The sequence below is a fragment of the Egretta garzetta genome, unplaced genomic scaffold (genome assembly GCF_000687185.1).
Source record: "Egretta garzetta isolate BGI_Z169 unplaced genomic scaffold, ASM68718v1 scaffold94, whole genome shotgun sequence".
In the NCBI taxonomy this organism is placed as follows: Eukaryota; Metazoa; Chordata; class Aves; order Pelecaniformes; family Ardeidae; genus Egretta; species Egretta garzetta.
In genome coordinates, this window is record NW_009259683.1 from 5899078 (window position 1) to 5910572 (window position 11495).

At 36.7% G+C, this 11495-nt stretch overlaps 1 protein-coding gene across 1 annotated transcript in view; it reads left to right on the forward strand.

Moving 5' to 3' along the window:
* SKAP2 (src kinase associated phosphoprotein 2) overlaps nt 1–11484 on the forward strand; it is a 117138-nt gene extending 105654 nt beyond the window's left edge. Inside the window, exons 12-13 of the mRNA XM_035894062.1 lie at nt 9412–9513; nt 9916–11484. Of these exons, the coding sequence (XP_035749955.1) occupies nt 9412–9504 (93 nt within the window). The 3' untranslated portion in view covers nt 9505–9513; nt 9916–11484. The remainder of the gene's footprint in view (nt 1–9411; nt 9514–9915) is intronic.
* Nucleotides 11485–11495: the final 11 nt, after the last annotated feature.

Below are 11495 nucleotides of genomic sequence, written 5' to 3' on the forward strand. Positions count from 1 at the left end.
GGCACTCCCTTTCAGATCCTTTGTTTGCAGTCAGATATTCACTGCAATTAATTATTTTGTCAAATGAACTATAATCACATTTAAAACATAGCCGTGTAACAGGAATTAACTTAAAAGCATGTTTATTTACTTGTTAATTCTTGGCTACCATTTGTTAACTGATTTAGCGGGAGACAATGTGCTTTCTGCTTATAAAAGTTAACCTTGTAGAATTTTAAATGATCTTGTATGTTATGTTTTTTGTTTCCTGTTTTATATTCCTGACTGTGCTGATTCTGACTTTGTGGGCATCCTGGTACAGAAGATGGTTTGGTTTTTTGAACTGTACTTTCATCTTTGTATGTATATTGTAATTGTTCTGACAGCTCAGATTCCAAATTTGTTTGCTCTGACAGATATGGGCAATTTTTAATTTACTGCTTTCCCATTTGCAAAGCAAATGAGAAACAGAATTCCTCTTATCTAAAGTGATGATAAGCAGTGTAAGCATGAAATTTTATTCTACTTTAATGTTGGCTAATTTTCTTATTTTTCCTTACCCCCGCTCCCCCCCAACAAAACAAAAACGTCTCCTAAAATATCTCTCTCATGGTCCATTGAAGTCTACTTCTGAACAGTTCATCAAAGGAAATTTCTCTTTTCCCCACATATTAGAAAAAAGCTGAGCTTTTCAAGTTCTCATTGAAAAAGCCACCTTTTAAAATATATGTAGAATATATATCTCAGCTGTAATTGCTGTTCAGTATAATTAATGCCAAAGAGATTGTAGCTTATTGAAATACGCAAGTAGGTGCATGAAAGCTAAAGGCATCTGTTTGTCTTAGTTTCAAACTCTTCAGTTTTGTCACAGTTGCTTTAAATCTTCCATGATACCTTTAACTGCAATGTTTCCAGATAATAAATGTAACAGCTTCTGTTTAAATAAATTTAAGATTTATGGATAGAAAGATAGTCCTATATAAAAAGATAGAAGATATATTACTAATGGTAGTGTGACCATGTATGTCTTTTGAGGTATTTCATTGTCACTTAAAGTAATAACTGAATTGCATTACTAAAGGCCGGATAACACTCTCGGATTGGGCAGAATTTTAAGCAGTCACACAGCACTGAAGAACGGTACTAATTTAAAATAACCACCTCTTCCCCCTCTCCCTCCCCCAAAAAAGCCCATGAACAAATGGATTCCACTGTACGAGTTTGGCCTCTTCCTGGGTTGTGCTCTTCTGGTACAGTATGGGGACTAATAAAATCTTGATCTTCAGCTCGCAGGTGAAAAAAATGATTTGCTACTCCATTGCCAAAAGAGTGGGAAACTTGATTTAAAAAATGGAGCAGAATAGAAAAACAGTAGCTTAAGCTGTCCTCTGTATATCAACTGTCTTGTGGTCATGCCGTGATTAATCCATAATCGGTCCTTGAAACAGGCTTGCTGCTGCTCCAGATGTATAGGGCCTCTCTCTTTGGGAATGATTTCTACTCCAAAATACAGCCCAGAAAATTCAACCCTCTTTCGCTTAAAGATTGTTACAGCTTTTTCAGAAAAATGAGTGTTGGCCACTACTGTCAGCTCTGAATTTAGGGTCCTTGGAGGGGAAAGTGCCAGGGAATTATCCATCTTAACCCTCCACTTGATTCAGTTTCAAGGTCTGATCATTTACTAGCTCTTTGTCTGGTAAGTGAAAATATAACCAAAGGAAAAGTGAACCTAACTATCCTGAAGTGGGTCAAGACTTTTCTTCAAAAAATATTTCCTAATCCACTACATTAATACTTGGATTTTGTGGCAGTCGGCAGGAATCCTTGGCAATTTTTTAATTTTTTCACACCATCTAGTGGTTGAAAATGAGAGATGCAGGTACTGACAGGAGGCGATGTGTATGGATCCAAAATGGTGTCATAAATTCAGCTTCAGCTTGAACCTAGCTATGGCTTTATTGCCTTTCTATCATATCTCAGCCAGGTATGAACATTACTCTTGAAAATCACATTTTGCTGATAAGGAAGTAAGTACGGGTATAGCAGTATTATAGTAGGAAGGGTGAAGCATTAACAAAATATCGAGCATCTTTGTGCAACATATAATAGTTCTTTGTTTTACAACAAAATATAAATGTTATAGCTTGCTCTGACAAATGTGATAAGGTAGATATTTGTCTCGCCCAGCAATAATTATGCCAAAGCAATATATTTTTACCTGCTTTTCACATACCTTTATAGAAATGAGGGGAAAAGTGACTGTTTTGTTTCCAAGAAATGACATCATTAGTACAACAGAAGTAATTATGAACCAGTTTAGCAAATTTGGGCATTGATATAATTTAAGTAAAGCAAGAGGAGAAATATGTTACATGTAAGTTTCTAGGTGAATGCCTTTTAGAAGAATGAGCAAGGTTTCAGTTTGGCAATGTTTAATTCCTAAAATAGCTAAGCATTATTCAAAGACCAACTCCCCCCTAATTTGCTCTAAACTGAGTGTCAAAATTCAGTGTTAGTGCAATGAGCATGATTTGCATGCTTATACTCTGATAATACCAATACCTATGCCCAACTAGTGTAATTACTCTAAACCCCCATGTTTTCCTTGTTTTAAAGGTGCATTAAAAAAACTATTTTAGCTATTATCTAAATATTTACATCCATTGTGGCTTTTGTGTGGCAGGAGTCCTATGGGCTCTTACAAAAAAAATTCCAAAACTTTTTTCTATGGTTTTGTACCTTTGAGAGTTTCCTTCAAAAGTAGAGTTTTTAATCTGAGCAGAATTAGCAGAACTATTTCAATGGTACTTGTTAACTTTTCTTTATTTAAAAAAATAGTTAACTTTTCAGATTAATTGATCAATGTATCTGTACAGATAAATTCATACTGTTATAATTTTAATTTATAATATTCTTCAGTATTCAAGTGGCTTTTTTTAACTTACGCTATGAATGATGTGAACTTTCAGAAAGCTAGATACCACTCTTCTGCTATGCAGTAGAAAACATTTTATGGCTCTACTGATAGAGGGACTCATTAATAAGATTTCTTAGTTAATATTGACTTCTTAGTTAATATTGACTATTAGAAATGCAATACTTGGGCATCCTGTTTTCTAAAAGGATGATTGCTCTTAACTCCTGCTCATTTATAGGCTTGCCTTTGCTTTTAAGCCCATATGATAAATGGAGAAACAAACCCTGACATAACAATCCTTTTTATAAATCTTCCATAGCTGTACTCAAGAAATCAATTTCCAGAAACAAAGACAACTGTGAATGAAGGTAGCCCTATTTTATTTTATTTTATTTTAAGTTTGGCATGCGCAATTTATGCAAGTGCAACACTTGCAGTATTTGTTTGCTTTTGGTGCATGTTTTTTATTGGGAAATTCCATAGTTTCATCAGCCAAATCCAAGCAGTAATGGAAATTTACTTAGATGCTAACAGGCACCTGCTTGGTAGAATTAGTGACATTTCTTAACTTTTAAACTAATTTAATTCCCCTCTCATTTATATTTCTATTTGCAGTAAACCAACAAATAATACTTCAAAATCAGAAATTCTATCTCAAACTGGAATTCTCCTTCCCTGTTGTTATTTCAGTACATGCCAATGCAATATAATGCTGCTCACTCTGGTATTTATGTTTCATGGAAACCTCATCTATGACTTAACCCTTTGCTCTAGAATTTTCCATGAAAGTAGAGTGTTAACTTGGTATCTAGATTACCCTTTATTCAGCGGTTGCACGTTTCCAGTGTGGCAGACTTTTGTTCTTTCAATACAAGAAATGTCTGTTAAAATGCTCACATCTCAACCTGTATTTTTTGCTTAGTGAAAAGACAAAGAAAGAAATCTCCATAGCTCAGATTACTGCTTATGAAATAAAGTACAAGTTAACAGTGCAGCTGTTGCATAATCAGTGTGAGCATTTTGTACATTATCAGCATAATATTCATAAAATGTTTTTATTTGGTATTTTTCAAAAAGATGTAAAAGGCATACTAAAATCTTGAGTGGTTTTCTTTTTTTTTTTTCTTTTTTTTTTTTTTTGTCAGGCTATTTTCTGACTGATCATACCGAGATCCGTATTTAACAGTAATTTCTCTTTCCATGACCATACTGTCTAAGTCTACCTTAGCAAACAGGGAGTACCAATAACAGCAGATTTGCAGAGTGAAACACTTAGCGCTGAGGCACCGGCATCCACACCATGTGTTTTCAAAGGGGTTTGATGTCCAAAGAGGTCTAGCCTGGTTTGTGGAATGAGAACACGTTGGTGGTTGGAGCGCATTCAAGTGCTTCTTCCATTTTAGTTTCATCTGAAAGAAATGTAGCATGTGTGCTCTGAGACTGATGGCTCTGCAAAGTGAGCCAAGGTGGGGAAAGTGGGAGCATTGGGAGATTCGCTTGAGTGGGACGCTTCTGATCAAAAGTAAAATGCAGTACTAAGCCGTACGTTTCCTTCTTCTGGGTTGTTTAGGTATATTCCTTACAGGGGAAAAAAACAAAAAAGATACGTGGCTAAATATCAGATAAGACCAAAGGCCTTGAAATGGAAGGTTAGTTAAGCTAGGCTAACGCCAAGTGACTCTAGCTCTGTTGGTTTGCAAACTGATAATATGTAAGTATTTACCTACCTGATTAGAAAAAATTTTGGTATTGTGTCATCTAATGGAAAGCAAAATGGCCCTTGTATCATTCCAGGGTGTTTTCAGGGGCCAGTTTTGGTTTGGGATTCAGTCTGCTTACCCTGATTTATATTTGAACTCTTTAATTGGTGTCTATTTTGTCTCATGTCATTGCAGGAAATAAAACTTAATAATGCAACCATACAATAAATCTGAGGCTTATATTCTTAAAGATGACCATTTTATTGCTGTCTTAAAACAACTCTACTACCTGTGAAGAAGTCTCATTCGGTTATCTAAAACATTTGTCATTTTCTGCTTTTTAGAGAAAATGCTATTCTGTACCAAAAATGGTCCCTGGTTGATAGTGTATCATTCAGCAGTTACACCAAAGGAAGTTCTGAATTTTTTTTAGCTAGTCTGAATCTCCTGGATGAATTAGAGGCGTTTTAAAATATTACCTTGCTGAAATTGCCCCCCAGGATATTCTTCAAAAAAAATTTCTCCCTGCTTCCTGCAAATCCTTAGCTTGATAGGGGAGGCTACTTATTTTAACCCCAAACAAGGCTACAGATATGTTTTGCTTTTCAGTTTTAAAGTTTGCAGATCTTCAGCCTGTAAGTTAATATTACTTACAGCGCCACTGGAAGAGGGCAGGAGGAAAATCTTGAATTCACACAGTTCGGTTATTTTTTTTAAAATATCACTCCATTGTTTTCTTCAAGGCATTGAAACACAATGATGATTTTCAGCAACTCTTTTTTAAAAACAAAACAAAAAAACCTACCCCACAAACACAAAAACCATACCATATGTATTGAACAATAGGGACTAATTGCACAAGGACCAGATGTTCTCAACTTTTGCTGAAGTCAGTAGAAGTTAATATGGTGCAAAGCATCTGGAGATCCTCATTCATGCAGAGGATCTGTTCTAAAGGTAGAGACTGTTCTGGAAATCCTCTTGCATATAAACATTTTCTCATCTTGCATATCAAAATTCTCTTCTATAGAGAAGAGTACCAAAATCTTGGATTTAAAAGGTAGCTGTAAAAAACAGGTAGTGTATTTCTACCTACTGTGTTTTCCCCAAGTGCAAAAACTTTTATGATCAGTGTCTGATGGAGTCATGGATGCAGTGAAATTGGTGGGATGGGGACAAGGAGAAGCATCTGCTCACAGTGTGTTCAGTTGAGAGCATTTAAGGAGCCTGGAAACCCTGATGGGATTTTTCACTTCGGTTAATAAATTTCCACTGGGGGGAAAAAAAAAATACCCGCTCTCACAGACAGTGGAAACACAGAAGTGGCTTAGAAAGCATTTGGTCCTTTGCAAAGGTTGTGTTCTGTATTATTTGGCGTAATATGTTCTGCTGCCCTGGTGCTCGTCTTCCAAGGGTTGCGGTGGCCCCTTCCTCCCCCCTCACCCCCCGCCTAGCATTGCCTGGTATGGCAAATGTGCTCCCCGTCACATGGCGGAGCTGGGCCGTACACTTGTGCATTCTCCTCATGGTAGGGCAGCTGGATCTGGCCCTGCCCCCCTCTCCTGTCCCTCTGTTTGCCTTGGAGCAATTCATTTTGCAGTTATTGAATTTCTTTGGAGAGTTATTTTCATACAGCGAGCATCGCAGCACCTCTGGATCTTGATAGCATTTCTACATAAGGAGAAAGCAGCTTTGTGTTAGTAATTACCTAACATTGTCAGGAGCTGACTGCAGGCCTCTTTCTAGTGATAACAGAATAACCACATAATATAGCTTTATAGCACATGATTAATAGAAAATAATTACACATCCTACAAAGGGATGCAATATTTCTTATAAATTGACTACAATGGTTTCCTGTAGATTAAAGGACTCTTCATTATTTTATCAGTCCTTCTGAAGTATAGTCGCTTGCCTATGTTAGCGGTGATGTTAAGAGCTGAGTGCAGTGAGGGATACCAGATGGTAAACCCAGTGGTACCTGAGATCTGCAGCTGATGCTTGCAAAGGCACTGCGCTTCCCAACTCTTAAGAATTCGTATCAAACTCCTAACTGTATTCATATCCTTCTGCATATTAATCATTATTTCCCACAAACGTGGGCTTTGGACTTTTATTCCACACATCGTAAGCAGCGGTAATAGACATACGGACCTCACAACAGCAGTGTATTAATTAAATTATATCGCTATGAAGGAGTTTATAATTGATAACGTTGATAGAAACAGTACATCAATTAGGATTTTATATGTGACTTCAGGAAAGGACTGGGGGGGACTGCTTATCTGCCTGACTAGTAACCACGCTTGTGGTACTGAGGGCAGAAAGGAGTGGTTAGGAGTTTGAAGAGAAAAGTCTGTACTTTAATCAGTTTAAAAGGGAGTGCTATCTAATTATTCTAAAACCTGAGATTAAAGTTTTATATTCTTGGTAGCCAGGTATCTGCACCATATTTTTGTTCAGACTTCTATAGACTGCAGATAGTTTAATTGGGATTCATGTTGCTCTTGAGACCCATGCAAAGAATAGTAATGTAAAGTAAAAGCTTCTGTGTTGCAATATTGTCCGTATGCTGTAATGGTTCTAGTGAATCCTTAAATTAGTTTACTAGTCTGTTACATCAACATTCATTTCATCTTCTCACTTAGTTTCATGCCACAGCAGTAAGTGGTGTATTAGTAAGCAGCAAGCCCCAGAAAGTTTTCAAAACAGCAGCATGATTTAATTTTAATTTGAGGTATTGGAATTGTTTCTTTAGAAACAATTATTTCTAAGCTTATGTAGTGTTGCTAAGTGGAACATTTTCAATGGTTAATGTAGTCCACAAGCTCTTTCTATGCCATTTGTCATATGCAATTTAATGACCGTTTAACTAAGCCACTTCCCTCATTTCATGTATTGTTTGCTTTTTTGGCTGACGTCTAGCAAAACTTGCTTAATCACTCTTGTCAGTCACTTCATGAGTTCTATGTAACAGCTTAAAATCTTTTGTTGTTTTCTCTTGGAGAGATTTATTGCTGAGATTCCAGTAGTATACGTGAGTACTGCTCCTTTCAGCAATTTCCCACTTGAGTCTAGAAACCTAGTTTGTATATTTAAACAGCATATTGTGAGATAAAACATAGATTTTTTTTTTTTTTCTTTTTTTTAAAAGCAGTCTGATCTGGAACATTATAAACCTCAGCGTCAGGGTATTATTTAGCCTTTAAGGGTTTAGGGTGTTTTGTGTACACCCATGGGAAAGGTTGTGAGCGGTTCTTAACTTCTGTGTAGAGCAGTTTGCACTGAAGATCAGGTTCAGATACCTCTAGCCTTTCAGACCAGACCCATCCCCAGCAGTCTGTTCTGCAGTGGAATGTGGAAGAAGGTGGAATTATTTTTGCAGCTTTCTAGTTTGTTTATTTACATCATAAATGAAGGTTTTCCTGCTGCTTTTTATGTGGATTTTCTTTAAATCACGCTTACTGCAGTATTTTATGGATGCTGAGATAGTATCTTTTAAATCACCAATTCACTGTGAAGAGAGGGAAGAAAATGTTTAATTTAAGACTGGTGTTCAGCCTTCCACAATAAGAAAATATAAGATTGTGTGTGTGCCTGAATGCAAGCCAAAAAAAAAGAAAGCCTGGGCCCGCATGAAAGTGGGCCATCAACAGGGCTTCATCTTAGTTAAGCACGGGGAGAGCTGAGTACACTAAGCACCTCATAGGACCCTAGAGAACTCTCGACCAGGCCAAATATGCCAGCAGCAAATCATTATAGCTCGGGCTCTAATGAAACTCCATTAACCCTTAAGCTCCACTTGACTATTTATAACTGGAAAACTTTCTCTACAGTCCAAATAATAGCTTCATCTCAGTAGGACCATTATTTCAAAATCCTACAGCCTTTTGCTCTTCTCATCAGAAGAGCAGCATAGCAGGAAGCAGATGTTGCTTATCAGAAATATCTGTGTATTTTGTATTTTCCATGTTTGTTCCAAAGTGATTTCTATCTTACTAATCATTCCATTTTGAATGGGGTCTCTGTTTTAATAATGCTTCATTTGTAACTCAATATATGCGTGTGTGCAATTTCAGCTGTTACAATTTATTGAACCGCTGTTAGGATTGATCTTAAAATATTTACCTCATGGGAAAAAAATTAAATTTGGATGCCACAATACTCTTACTTGGTATTGCTTTTGGAAGATATTATTTCTTTAAACTATTATAATTCATTTTGTTTCATATTTATCTCACTAAGCCTAAACAAATTTCAAACAAAAGTACATTAGTCATCTGTCAGACATATGAGATCTGCCGTAGAATTTTCTGCAAGCCTAAAGCAATAGTAGACTTTGTCCGTAGAGATTATGTATTAGATATATAGTGTTCCCTTCACATTTGAGCAAAGTAGTATTTAAAAGAAATTGATTGTAAGTTTCTTAAGAGTTTAGCCTTGTGATACTGAAAGAATCCCTGCTGATTCTTATATGTCAACATTGCGCTATTAGATTTTAGTCACAAAGGTAAGATTTTTATATTTGTGGTGAATTCAGGATGGAGAGGTCAGCTATTTTTAGTAGGTGTTATAGAGTAGCGTGGCCGTAATTAAGAAATTTTCCTGAGTATGCCTGGCTTTTTTAAAATTTAGCTTCTGTCTTTGCCTAACTCTGCATGTGAATGCCTCTAACAAAAAGATAATAATGTTTTAATTTTCAGTTGAAATGATTATGACTGTATATAAGAGAAAGCATCCATAAGGAGTTGCATACAAAACTCTACTGCATTTATATCAGACTAAAGGTTAATATTGCATATTGTTTTCAATTAGGAGTACAATAGATTTGGCTGGTGGGTAGGAGAAATGAAGGGAACCATTGGCTTGGTGCCTAAAGCCTACATAATGGAGATGTATGATATTTGAGAGGCCTGGGTAAGTACATTTTAATCCAATCTTCTGTAATGGCTTATATGTTCCCTTGTTCTCTGTTTCATAAGTATTTCTTTCCTGGAACCTTTGTAGGAGTCCTGTTAACATAAAGATTACGGCAAAATATATTGAAGGTTCAATTAAGGCACTTTTTCTGGGATTCTAGATGAAATATTAAACCACAGTGTACAAAAGATGATGTATTTTATAACTATGTTCCTTTTCCAGGGTTTTGTTTTGAAAAACAAAATTGGTGTTCTTTCTAGTTAGTCTTGTTACTTTAGTAATATGTACGTATCTGCACAGAAAACTGTGGAAGGGGATAGATATTTGGGCTGGGCTTGATATGCATGTTTGAGGTTTTTTGGTTAGTGATGAACTTTCAACTTCCCTCTCCCTAATCAGGAGAAATCGGCGCTTGAAATCGAGTGGTGTGCAGCTGCAGTTTACAGACCCGGGCTCTGAAAGAAGAAGATTCTGCCGTACACGTTTTGTGGTTTCAGTGAATGTAGTCAGATCGTTGCCTTGTGTATATTAAACATTAAAAACTGCAATTGATCATAATTCTGCGGAAATGTTCTTCTTAGCCACCTTTTATAGAATTGTAATTTTAGGAAATGAAATAGATGGTAATTAACATATGGGGCACAAGCAGCCAAACAGTGCCTGTTGCTCTTTGCTTAAGCAGCAGTCTGTATAGCTGTAGGTTTGTGGTCTTTCAGGGAATTTGGCTGTGTTTTCCTGTTCCTCCGATGTAGAAAAATTAAGCTGAACTCCTAAAGTAGGAATCTATTACTCAGTTCATGCATGCACTAACCTCTTAATGCTCACTGTACGTTTTGTGCAGTTTCCTAGGAAAACGAAGGGAAATTTATGTGTAATATGGCAAGGCTTCAGGGTATTCTGCTTCCAAATGTTTTTGTGTTATGTTTTAGCCAATGATTTATTTTTCTCATATATTTCATGTTGTTATTGTTAATTAATATTTTGTTACCACAAAATGAAGGCTTGGCTCTTTTGCTGATGTAATAAATCAGCCTGTGTGGTAATACTTCCCTGATACTATTCTGACTTGGAGAAATGGATTACGTGAAAATTTGTAAAGAGATAATATATTAAACCCCACAATATTTGCTAAGTCAACATGAGCTAAATGGCAGGTAAGAACAATTTTTGTCTGTGGTAGCGTGAAATATTTTATCTGTACCTTACAGATAGATACTTTCACAGAGTCAAATCTGGGTACCTTGTTGGTATGTGGAATTTCTGATGCAAGTTGTGCAACAGACCTCTTCAGCTCTACGTGGGTTAATAACAGCTACCTGCAGTTGTAGTGTCAAACTCAGAACATTGTGGCTAAAAGCATCAGCTGAAACGTGAAGAAGTAAAATACACTAAAATACTCTCGCTTGCGGACAAGGGGCTGGGCGGGCAGAGCTAACACTTTAAATCCCTCTTGTTTTGGAGATGTGCTTTACTACTAGTGTGCAAGATCAACTTTTTTGAATCCTCCCACACACTTGATTTGTGAGACCCTTAATCTGCCAAAGAGGAAAGTCAAGCCAGTCTGCGAATTGTTGAGCCTGTGCAGGTCCCCTTGTAGTCGCTGGTGCTGTTTATGCTTCAGGCAGGCCCTGGAAACACTGCGGGTTAAAAGGTGACGTTAGTCTGAACTCAGAATTAGATCCTTTTGGTAAGCTAAGATGTTGTGCTTTATTTTCGCTAATGTACGGTACTGGATGGTGCGCAGGATTCTAATAGGAGTCAAACAGGGTACAGGGTTTTGCTGTAATTTTTTTAAAGAAGAGATAGTCATTGAAATTGATTCTGTGCGTTATCAGTGAAGCATTAAAATGATAGATTATAGTCTTCAGATCTTTTACTACTTTAATTTATCAAGCGTACTTGTGGATTGTGTACAGAATGTGAAGCGTTAATATCACGGCTGGAAAAGCTCCCTCTCTCTTGTTAGCGTGGCAGCAGAA